We start from the raw sequence: 13,145 nt of genomic DNA, 5'->3' as shown, positions 1-13,145 counted from the left end.
GGGAATGCCAAAATTCAAGCTCAATTCAAGACGTGCAATTTTAATAATGAGTAAGAATAAAATACATTAGCTGCATTATGTGTTTCATTGGTACATTTTCGTTTACCGTTCTATCCTCACTGGGATGTACGTTCACGTGATGGTAATATCACGTTATTGAGGTTATATTTTCAAAGAAAGTTCGGCCAAGTTTCACTGTCTCTGCCTGATGATTTCAGGTGAATCAACTTATGACACACTACATGTAAGATGTTTGTCCAGATTGACTGGGACATTATCAACGTGTATCATGTTTAATTAAGTCTATGATCGGTACAGTGACTTTCCAATATTTTTGGCAATACTGTTAGATTATTTTTTGCAGGGCAAATGCAGTTGTGGAATTTAAAGTTTGCGATAAATGCACAAGTTATTTTTTTATTGCAGTTAGAGCCAAGCTGGCTGAATCCTGGACTCAGAAAAAAAAAGCAAAGTATTTGTTAATATTTGAAGAGTGTGACTTGCATTTTGGAAGTTAACTATTTTCAAAATAAAATAATTTAAATTCATAACTGTACTGTGCTGTGGAAGCAAATACATTCGAAGTCTTTACAATGCCAATTTTGCATTTAAACTGCAATTGCTGTTATGTAGGCAAATAGAGTTAACAAATTTATGTACAACAACAATAAGATAATTGACCAGTTAATTTCTATTGATGGAGTTGGTTGAGCAACGAACTTGGTTTGGGTTCTGGGAGGTACTGATCTGAGCATAAAGAGGATGATGTGGATTTAAGGTCTCATCTGAAATTTATCTATTTGTTTTCAATACAAAAAGTGGAAGTGTACAAGATATATGCATGTGTGGTACTGGAAAAGCACAGCCAGTCAGGCACCATCCGAGGAGCAGGAGAATGGACATTTCAAGGATAAGCTTCATCAGGAATGAGACTTGTGGGCCAAGGAGGCTGAGAGATAAATGGGAGGGGGGTGGGTCTGGGAGGAAGGTAGCTGGGATTGCAATAGGTAGATGAAGATGGGGCTGAAGGTGATAGGTCAGGGAGGAGGGTGGAGCAGATAAGTGGGAATGAAGATGGATAGATAGGCCAGATCTCCTCTACACTGGGGAGACAGAACACCTACTTGCAGGATGCTTCAGAGACCATCTCCAGGACACACATGAAACAACCCCACTGTCCCATGGCTGAACACTTTAACCCACCCTTCCACTCCCACAAGGACATGCAGGTCTTGGGCCTCCTTCATCACCAAACCCTTACCACCCAATGCCAAGAGGAAGAATGCCTCATCTTCCACCTTGGACCCTCCAACCACATGGGATCAATCTGGATTTCACCAGTTTCCTCATTTCCCCTCCCCCCACCTTAACCTAGATCCAACTTTCCAACTCAGCACTGCCCTCTTGACCTGGCCTACCTGTCCCTCTTCCTCCCACTTATCTGCTCCACCATCCTCTCTAACCTATCACCTTCACCTCCACCTTTATCTACCTTTTGCATTCTCAGTTACCTTCCCCCATGCCCCACCCCAATCCCATTTATCGCTCAGCATCTTTGGTCCAGAAGCCACATTCCTGATGAAGAATTTATGCTTGAAAAGTCGACTCTCCTTGGATGCTGCCTGAGCGGCTGTGCTTTTCCAGCACCATCCTCTCGACTCTGATCTCCAGTATCTGCGGTGCTCACTTTCTTCCAAGCTATATGCATGCTTCACCAAGGCTTTGTTTCAGTAGGTTTATTACTACTAGGCAAAGACATGGTAGAAAGGAAGGTGAGTGGTTGCTGATCAGGACTGGATGATGTTTGCATGAGTATTGTGATATTCTATGTCTAATGTTGTGGCTACTGATTACAAAAAAAATATAGAAAATTTGAGCAGAGCAAAAACAAAGCTTGATAAATCTAAACTCTCATAATTAGCACATGCAAGATTCATGTAACCACACTATCTATAAAATATCCTGACCTAATTTCACATGAAATATTCTTCGAGAATCCTTGGAATTTAGGACATTGACCTCCAAAATTGTGCCACTTTGCATCTATTTTTCAAATGTAAATCAGACAAGATTAATTTAAATTTCTATCCTAAGCAGCTGAAATGATGCAGCACTCCCTCTGTACTACTCTAAAGCCTAATGATGTGCTTAAGTACAATGTGCTTGAACAAAAGACCTAACTTAGGGGTAAGAGTGCTACCACTGAGTTAAGTTGATACTTAAAACTCTCCAGTGTGGGGGGAAAGAACTTGCATAGTTTATTCCACAACCGAATCCTCTATAAAAAGGTTTAGAGCAAGTCAACCAACTTTAAGTAATTTCAACACTTTGAATTCATAATCCATGTCATAATCCATTTTCTTTTGCACTTCTGGTATTTTTCTTGTTTCCTCCTTAATTCAATACTTTTGTAGTCAGATGGCTGTTCTCCTGTCATTCATACACTTTGTCACATTTTATTTACATGCCCCATTGCCACTCCCTTTGGTCATGTGGCACAGTTCCTACCTCTGGTTCTGGAGGTCCATGTTCAAGTCCCAGATCCTGTCTTGATGATACAGATGGTATGACATATTGCAGCCAAACAGGTTGATTATTAAATCATTCAGATACACCTATGATGGGATAAGAGTGTGAAAATTTCCTAGTGAGCCAGAACCAGCTAGATGCAGTGCAATAGTCTTCTCAGGTTAAAATGATCCTTGGCATGAGTGACCGAATCCTTGTTCTGAGCAATGACCATACACACATACACACACACACACTCACTCACCACACCTTTCAGCTTTTCACCATGAAATGTTTTGTCACGGAATCTTTTCTGCCTTCCATTCAATCACTGAGTTTCCCTTTTGTTCTTCCCACCTGAGCCACTTTCACTTGATCAAAACTTAAAAACTTTTACAGTTTCTTAGTTCTGATGCAGGTTATTGATCTGAAACATGAACTATTGCTTTACAGTTGCTATTAGACCTGCTGAATATTTCTAGCATTTTCTGTTAATATTTCAGATTTCCAGCATCCTCAGTATTTTCCTTTTATAATAAATTTTAAAGTGAATTCTATTATGTTTCCAATGATGGACAGATTTTTGAACATTTGGGATTGAGGATATGGAGAGCAGGTGGGGAGAGCAGGTGGGGAAAGCAGAAATAAAAGCTCTCCACTTTTGTCTCTTCTTCAAGCTGAGGCACTTGTTTCAGGTTCTATTTTTCTTTGTAGATTATTTTATTGCTAACCGTAGTGTACTATACTTTCTAAATCATTGTACAGGTAAAACATCAGAATCAAAGGGAATAGATTTATGGAATTAGTGCTCAACTATTTCTTAATTTCCTGCCTGAAACAAAGAACAAAAGCAGAATACTAAGGCTGAAGTTAGACAGTTGGAATGTTAGCGACAAGGAAGAATTTAGCATTGAAAATGCCAAGCAATTTGATATGGCTGTGGGGGAAAGACAGAAAAAGTGTTCACTAATCTACCAAATAGCTTTCAGGATCATCATAAATTGAGACTGAGTGAAATGAAGATTAGCGCTTAGGGAGTCCAGAGCTCTGTGGTTGGGTTGCGTTGAAAATATTGATGTTATGAGGGGAGATGGTAGATCTTTTTCATTAACATTACTGGTTGTGCAGATTAGAAAGTTGGGTTGTCTTAGTAACATTTTCACATTTGACACCCTCCACAGGTAACCATTATCTGGCTGCATTTTGTGCGTGAGCCTGCTTATTTTGTATATTTTGTACCAAAATTTGGTCAAGGTTCCAGAATACGCATATTATTTAAGAGTACCTGTCACAAATTTTAATCTTTTGCTTGAGATTGCATTTTTTTTTCTGAATAAACCCCATTCTGAATTGGATTGAATTTTCAAACAGGAACTAGGTTTGGATTGTTTTTGTTTCAATGGTTATGCTTGAATGACAACATCTCTTTCTTCTGAACTCCAGTGAATATGGGTCCAGCCAATCTAATCTTTCCCCATAGAACAATCCTACTAATCAAGAATTCAGTCACGTGAAACTTTGTTGCAGCACCTCTGTATCAAGTTCATCCTTGGAGATCAAGGACATCAAAATAGCATACAATACGCCAGATGTTTTCTTGCAAATGCCCTGTACTGCCACATTCTTGCTTCTGTATTCAAAAGTTTTTGCAATAAAGGCAACATACCATTTGTTTCACCAGCATGCTTGTTTTCAGGGATTGGTGTACAAGGTCATCCAGGTCCCTTTGTACATCAACACCTCCCAAATTATCACCATTTAAATAATATTCTGCCATTGACTTTTTCTAGTGGAGTGGATAACTTTAAAATATAACTTATCAATGTTATGCTGCATCAGTCAAGTATTTGCCCATCCACTTTTCTAAATTGCTCTGAAATCTCTTTACATCCTCCTCACTGTTTACAATACCACCTTTACTTTGTGAATAGCTGGGGCTCAAGCATGGTCAGTTAGATCACTGTGAGTTGTTTGAACTGCTCAAGTCAAACCTAAATACTCTTCCCAAAAAGGTACACAAGACCTGTGGTAATGTGTTGCACAGCTGGATTATCTATGATCTAGATATACTAACAATAACACCATAATCATCATGGAATTACCATATGCTTGGCCATCATTTTTATACATTGGTGAAATCTTGTTAAACTTTCATCTTTATCAAATCCAGGCTAAATTCTATATGTGACCTGGCATTGAAACATGATTCTAATCTAAAACAGGAAAAGAGGATCCAAGGAATAGTTCAAAATATACAACAGACATATTTTCTTCATATATTTTTGTGCATGACTGATTAACATTTATTACATCTGAAATAGAAATTTAATTTTGAGACTTTTCAAATTACTTGCAACTACAATTCAGAAAAGGTTCTTCTGAGGAAAATGAGATGCTGATATTCAAATTCCCAGACTTGTTCTGGTAAAAAGGATCTTTCAGAGTTTATCACTAGGGAATTTTGAAGCTTTTAAAAATTCCTTTAGCTCCAATTTTGATTTTAAACCCAGTTTTCACCAAATGCCATTTCCTCTTGCAAACAGCTAGCAAGGAAACTTTACTAAGTTCACTGTTGCTCTTGACCTTATCGGCACAACATTCTTTAGAGCATTCAAAGATAACTCCCTAATGGTTTTTTTCTACCTTATGGGGAGGCTTTCTCATTGCTAAGGCAGCATCCACTGTTGGTAATCCTTGCATTCAACAAAATATAGCACATTCTAGCCATAAAGTCAACTTTGGACTGATGTAGAAAAAAATTCACATCTTCTAACTCAACCAGTGATTTGTACAGAGTTTTCCAGATTACAAACTTCACTTGAACTGAATTTAGACTGAGTGCACATATGGATTAGATAAAAAAAATAAAATATATAAAAATTTCAAGAACTTTATTTGACTATTGATTACCATATTCATTATGATCTTTGCCTTTAAGCTAAGAACAATAAAATATACACAACAAATAACATACATTATTGTTGAAAGATTCATGTTGGTATCACAAGAAAGACTACTTTATGACATCATGCTACACTTGCCACTTAGGAATAATGCAGTCTTTGAGAAACATCTTTCAAAATTTAAAACATTGAATGCAGTTCTTTACTAAGTAAAGTGCAAACCATAAAGCTGTTGCACAGCAACAGATCTTATTCTTCAAAACAAGTTAATAACTACATCATCTTTAAAGCCTGTAAACTACACTCAAAGTAGAAATAATTTTCCTTATATCAATACACTTTTTTTTGGTCCATTACAAAAAATCTGTCACAATGTACAGTACAACAGAGGCATAATGCTTGGTGTAAGTGCCACAACTTGATATTCTTACTCAAGTATTTTTCTTTGAAATAATGACAAGTATTATATAAAACTTCACAATTCATTTGTCAGTACCCATGCAGTACATATATTTTTAGTTTATACAAATACCTCTTTTTAGATTTCAGTCTTGATTTGGAATCTATCCAAACCAAAGGGCATTATTGTTTGCCTGTCTTTCATAGAGTGAATTCATATCCCATGTTCTGAAAGAAGGCCACTTTCTTGTTCACTTGCAGTGGACAGTTAGGAAAATGATCAGAATTAGAATATACTCTGGTTCAAAAAATGATCTTTTGAAATATTATGTTTTATAAAGCTCCTCCCTCCCATTCACTGTTGCAGATATAATCTCTAAAATAAGCTTGATTCACACACAAAAAGTATATAATTCTTCAGCTGATGATGTATTTTTTGTGTTTTTTTTGTTATTTGAAGCATTAGATTCCTGCATATATACACAAGTAACTGGTCATTACAATGTGCGAAAAGATCTGTTAGCATACGTGGTCACTTGAGTCCATTATTTACTTTTCAGCAGTAATGCTGGAATAATACTAGACAATGCTCAAGTATAAACTACAGGCTTGCAATAGCAGCAACAGCAGAGCTTGTGATCATGAGTACAACGATCTGTTATTTGACATTAGGTTAAAGAACCTGCAGAGACAACCTAGTTTCACTGTGCTTGGCACAAATTTAATTTATTTTTTGAAAGTCAGATTAAATTGCTATTGTTGGAAACATTTTATTTCACTATTAAGATACTCATTTAAAGCAACTCATGTTCGACTGTATCACATTTATTTAATTTGTATAATATCTTGACAAGTCTTTGCCAAGTCCCAGTTTAATTCTAAATCAGCCCTGATGTCACATAATCATTTGCATTAAATGCAAATACTCTGCCTTTCCAAAACCAATTACCTACTGTACTGCACAATTCTAATATTTCCAATAATACATTAAGTGTATTTGTTATATTTAATTTAATTTGAAGTTTATTTCTAAAATATAAAAATGTTCCCTATGTCTGGCTTTGAGTGATTGGATTATTGTAAATACGTAGAAAGTGCAATTCTTTTTTTGTCCTTTGGTACATTATCATCATGTGCAAACAACTTCATTGTATATCATTATAACAATAGTTTTTTTTGTGAGAATAGTAAATTTTTGAGTTTTTTTGCCATTAGTAGGTGTTCATAGTTTTGATAAAGTATTGATAAAGAAATCACGCTGTATTAAACTTCACTGTAGGCACAAAAGTGGTTAAGTGACCATGAAGCTGTCAGATTGTAATAAAAATCCAACTGGTTCACTAATGCCCTTAGGACTGGAAACTTACCGTCCTTACCCAGACTGGTCCACTTGTAATTCTACTCTCTCGCAAGCATGGTTGACTGTCCTCTGAAATAGTCATGCAAACTACCCATTTGCATCAAACTTGTGGCTCAGGAGCAAGGCCCAACACCAGTGTAAATATGAATATGTCATATAAATTTGGGCTTGCCAATGATTCGCTCAGTCTGAGAATTAAATTTAAAAAAAACTCAGAATTTAAAACCCATCTTCATCATACTTAAATTGAATGCAAATCTATAACACTCTGGCTGAAACTGGTACCCAGCTTATTGGAGTCCAAAACCTCATACAACAGGAATGTCAGTGAATCAAGCAAAATTATTGATCAAGGTTCACAGTAACTGTTGCAGTGGAAGCTATGGATGAAAATGTTTGCACAGTTGAGGTCCAACTATGGAAATCTCTGTATGAAATAACTGAGTTTTGAATAATGTTAGTAGATTTTGAAAACTGTACTGGCTGTCAGTGGCCCTGAGCTGTTTATAATAACGTACATCAAATTAAAAAGAAGTCTTGTGAATTTACACATCTGGATTATGTGCACAAATTTGATGAAGTGATAAAAAAATGCAGACCTGTTTAAAACAACATAGAATACTAGAAATTAGGTAGTAAAATACAAAATGAGTTATAATAAATCAGAATGAAGAAATTAACGAAGATGGGAGCTGTAGAGGCAGGATTCAAATTAAGATGTTAACAGTTTATCCTGCTGAATGTTTGCACCATTTGGAGGTACTTTTCACCCTAATATTTGGGCAGTAAAGTGACAGAGTGCATCACTCATTCATTATAGAAACAAGCTAGTTTTAATTTTATTATTTCAGTGGAAATGAATATCAAATCATAGAATCGTAGAGATCTACAGCTTGGAAAAAGGCCCATTCTGTCTGTGCTGGTCAAAAACAAACAGCTAACTATTCTAATCTGATTTATCAGCACTCGTCTCTTGTATGTCTTGGCATCAGAAGTGCACATCTAGATACTTCCTCAATATTATGAGGATTTCTACTTCTACAACCCTTACAGGCAATGCCTGGTCATTGATCATTTCATCAAGCGGACATGTTTTTCCTGCCTACCTTATCGAAGCTCCTCATAATTATATACATCTCAATCGCACCTCTTCTGCTTTCAGGAAAATAACCTCAGTCTGTCTGATCTTCCTTTATAGCTAAAATAATCTAGCCCAGGCAGCACCCGGGTATCTCTCCTGTGCACACATCCTTATCACATCCCTATCAATCAGGCATTCTGCTCTATCAATTTATTTAGATGCGTGGTCAAGGTCAAAATTACTTCTGTTATATTCCTAATTGATTCTCAAGTGGCATTTGTCCTTAAACAATGACATGTGAACTGTATGTTTTCATAAGACTTTTGACAATGATCTTTTGATTCCTTCTTTCCCCTTCATCTTTGATTTGAGTGACACAATGGCTCAGTTGTTAGCACTGCTGCCTCACAGCACCAGGGATCCAGGTTTGCCTCCATCCATGGGCAACTGTCTGTGTGGAGTTTGCACATTCTCCCCTGTGTACCTTCATGTGTTTCCTCTGGGTGCACCAGTTTCCTCCCAATCCAAAGATTGCAGGTTAAGTGGCTTGGCCACACTAAATTGCCCTGTTGTGTCCAGGTATGTGCAGGCTATATGGATTATCCATAAGAAATGCAGTGCTCCAGGGATAGGGTAGGGAGGTGGGTCTGGGTGGGATGGTCTTCAGAGAGTCAGTGTGAACTAGATGGGCCAAAAGGCCTGCTTCCACACTGTAGGGATTCTTTGATTTACTAATACATTTTTCAACTTGGTTCGAAGGTCCACCGTCATACTCATTTGACGTCTGTGCCTCATTGGAAGTCTGTTAGAATTGTTAAATCTATATCAGGATATCCTGGATGCCAGTCTTGTACCTATATTTTGGAGTTCATCTTCTGGATACAGAGTTTGTACATTACATGAACATTATTATGGAGTGGAGGTAGGATGGACATCTCGTTTCCTAGACTCTTGAATCCTGAAACAATCAGTATAAACATGTCTCGTAAAGTGATTCATGGCTGACCTGGTCGATCTGGGAACCACCTAGGCCTCACATTGGGATAATGTAGGTGGACCCCAGATACCTTGGTTAAAAACTCTTCGGGCTTTCTAACCCGGCGTAAATGTTCCAAGATATGATACAGAGAAGCAGTGGATACCTGTCCATAAAGTATAAGAGGTGACCAAAGAAACAGCCAATGAAGGAAGATTCCTAAAACTCTATGTGGTTGCTGTTCTGCCTCAATGTGATGCATTCCAAAGGGACTGTCTATTATTGCTATTGTCAACTATTATCTGGGAAACTCTGGTTTCTACAGAATCTTTGAAGTCTACAAAAATTCCCTCAGTACTTTCCTGTAAATTTGTGCAACATGAAACAGCTATGGAAAGCATTAAACACTTGTAGTATGGTAGCAATAGGCAGAAAGAAATCAACTATAGTTACCCTAAAGGAAGCTAATGATTTCTTTAAGTAGTGCAATGGTTTTGGTGGTGGTGGGTGTATACTCCCAGGAGATGTTCACTGCATGCTTGCCAATGCCTAGACAATGCATATCTGCCATAGATGCCATGGGGGAGCTCTAAGGGTGCATGTAGCACCCAAAGACTGGGAATAATATTTCAAATGGTTACAACTGGCATGCAAGTCCAAACCTTTCACAATCTGAAATAGCACGCATTGGCCAATCAAAAAATTGTCCTCCAGGCTGCTGAGAAATGTTCACCGTACACTCTTCAAATGTGTTGGGCTACTGATTGTCCTATATCATCATCAGACATGACTTAGGTAATGTTGATTATTATTTGCCATTGGATGATAGGATGAATCATGGAATACAAATGGCTACTTTATCTATTCTGTATCCGATTTCAAGTCGATATGTTCAATTCAAAAAGAAATGTTATTCATTGATAAATTAACAGCAACTTTTGAGTGGGGCAATCTTATGAAGGAATAGTAAATATATGGTGCATGGCAAAAGTAATAATTTTGTAATCCAGTATAGCAGAAGGTAAGTACCCTGCTTTGAAAAGAGATGTCATAATTACAATAGTTCCGCAAACAAATGAACCTTGCTGAAGTACAGACTATCCAAATAAAGTGAAAGGTTATTGGGACTCTTCTGCTTGTAAAATGCATGTGTCTTCATTTGACAGCTAACAAATACACCACAATGAAACCATTCGTATACCAAAGTTGACATGAGAGAATTTTGCTTAACCTGTCAAAACATTTAAGAACACTATAATTTTAGACATAAATGTAAAGTACTGCATGGAGGACAAACTGTCTCTGAAATTTGAATACCCTTCAGGCTTTCTACCATTTGCATTGCTTTCAAGCTTATTGATTTACTCACTGTTCTCAGCCATTCTTTAGCTGGTCACTACTTTGAACACAATAACAACTGGTTACAACTCTCTTCTATGCGATATTTCCACATAATACTGTAGGTAAGACAGGAGCTCAGTGAAATGGAGAAATGACCGCTGTGCATTGCTACACTGAACATTTTAAGATGCTGAGCCATTCTTGTACTGTGGTGCTAAAGTTTCAATTATTAGATCAATTCCAAATTCCATTGTGCACAAAATGTATGGGGGGAGTAGGAGGGTTCCTGAACTAGTTGTGCATAATAGACTATTTTATGCATGTCTCCATTAAATAGATGCCTTTTTCAAAGAACCAGGGGATGGATGGTGGTTTAATTGGTGAGACAATTTTGTTGTACCATGCTCAGAAAGAATGCAGGTGCATGAAGAACAAAAATAAACCAAAAACATACAGTCAGGCATACTTCGAATATTTTTTACAGGAGGGCCAAAAGCTAATTTTACAAATTTACTTTAAATTATGGCAAATTATTGTGACAGTTGTAAAAACTGAAGATTTCTTAATTATATATAAGTCACACATTCACATAATGCAATCGTGATTTATTGCTGATCTGATTGCAGTCTTGATGACTGTTTGATCTAAAGCTTATCCTTTCCAGGGGCTGACTGAAACATCATTAATAAAAATATATTAAGGCTGACTTTGACATCAGATGCATCATGGACATGGCGTGGGTGGAGAGTGGGCAGGTGAGCAAGGGGCAGAGGTTAGGGGGCCAGCTGGCAGAGGGCAAGATGCTGCAGGCAGAGCTCTAGAATTCAGTGGGATGCAGCACAGGCAAGCAGTGGGTGAAGTTTGGATGGGCAACTGAGTGAGTGCAGATAGGCAATTGTGGGCAGGCTGTGGATGAAGTGTACTGGCTATTCCTACTGGGTGTGAGGCTCAAGCCGTTCAGAGGCCTGATATACATTCTGCCAGTGAGCTGCAGGTACACTGATGCATTTTGATAATATTCAGATAATAGAACATCATTGATCACGAGAGTCTGGACGTGGGAGGAGCAGGGGTTTCTGGGAACTGTCAGGCGATGCTTGAAAGGTGCAAAAACCAACCTGTTTTTCTTGCTGGTTCAGAAGGATTGCTGTGGTTCTGTTGGCCCAACACTGAAGGCCGTGTCTTGAGAGTGCTTTCTTATTTACTGCTTTGACTGCATATCTCCCAATACAAAAAGGTGCCTGGCACAATCTGTCCAATTTGATCTTGTAATTGCAGTCATGCACATCATAGAATCTCCATTTACATTCTACCACAGGGTCCTGTCATGCTGCAGAGGGGAGAGCTCTAGGAAAAAGGAAACTGGCAGCTGGTGATGGCATTAGCAGCATGGTGATTTTACTTGTGATGTCTCATTCCACCAGGCAGAGTCACTAAAATTGGTCTTACTGGGTTCTGGGGATGGAAACTATGGCTGTACCAAAGCACTGCACTGTAATGTGGCAGTTTTCAGAGGAGGAGGAGGAAAGAAAGAGAGGGATATTCCAGTCATCCAACTTGTATGAGCTAGAGAGGGACTTGAAATTACAATGCAGATCCATTTTCAGGCCATTCCTCAGAACCTGCCACATCTGTGTTCAGAGAATCATGTGCAACATGTGTGCAGAAAAAAAGGTAAAACAATATAAAACCTATGAACACAAATTCTTCAAAGGCTCTTTTCATGCTAACTATTAGTTGACTTGCAAGGGCACGACTGCCATTCTGGGTAGGGAAAATAACTCAATGTCATTTTTATCATTGGCACATCACAATAACATCACATGTAAGCCACAGAACGATGTTATCATGACCCAAGTGGCATCATCAAGACATCTATTTATAAGGGGGGGCAAAGCTTGCCCAAGAATCTTACAAAGATACAGTGTCCCTTCAAACAAACTACAACACCTCCCCATTTGTGTTCAGAATCTAATGCAAAGCCAACATATATCCGAATTAAATTTGAGTCTCTGTACTAAGAAAATACTTACATCATGACTCACCAGTATAAAGTAAGCAGTCAAAAAAATTATATTTAATACAAGGCTGGCTGAGAAAGTGTTCATACATGGGTTTCAATGTATGAATGGGTGTGCATCAGAGGTGGTGTAGGTGTAGATGCAGCTTGTTCAGTTGCCGCGTTCACTGGTTCTGTGGCTGCATTGTTCTGACAGATCTCCACGAAAAGCTCTACATAGGTTTGTTTCCATCCCTGAAACTCTTTGGATGTCAAGCTGGGATTGTCTAGAATCTTGTCTATAATCGCTACTTCTCCTTCTTTTGCCTGAGGGTGATAAACAGAAAACAAAATCTGCACTATTAATACAGTAAACAACAGCGTTTAAAAATGCAATACTGTATTTGAATTCAAGTGTTTATTAAAACACGCAATTAAAACTATTTTGTTTTTTCTAGTTTCGGTAATTTAATTGTACTGTATTTTTGAAAATAGAAATTTGTAATTGTTTGTGGTACGTTTAAAACCGATGCTGTTGAAAATACATTTTGGATATGAAATCCTGGGAAATATGGAGA

General features: G+C 37.7%; 1 protein-coding gene across 6 annotated transcripts in view; it reads right to left on the bottom strand.

Annotated features, from left to right (window-relative positions):
• Positions 1-5,384: 5,384 nt before the first annotated feature.
• The window catches only part of cnksr2a (connector enhancer of kinase suppressor of Ras 2a), a 496,755-nt gene continuing 488,994 nt past the window's right edge, over positions 5,385-13,145 (bottom strand). For all 6 annotated transcript variants that reach the window (XM_072584887.1, XM_072584893.1, XM_072584891.1 and 3 more), the window contains one exon: positions 5,385-12,894. In XM_072584887.1, coding sequence (XP_072440988.1) covers positions 12,673-12,894 — 222 coding nt within the window. In that variant the 3' untranslated portion in view covers positions 5,385-12,672. The remainder of the gene's footprint in view (positions 12,895-13,145) is intronic.

The sequence above is a fragment of the Chiloscyllium punctatum genome, chromosome 15 (assembly GCF_047496795.1).
Source record: "Chiloscyllium punctatum isolate Juve2018m chromosome 15, sChiPun1.3, whole genome shotgun sequence".
NCBI classification, from domain to species: Eukaryota; Metazoa; Chordata; class Chondrichthyes; order Orectolobiformes; family Hemiscylliidae; genus Chiloscyllium; species Chiloscyllium punctatum.
This window is presented reverse-complemented; position numbering and strand designations above follow the sequence as displayed.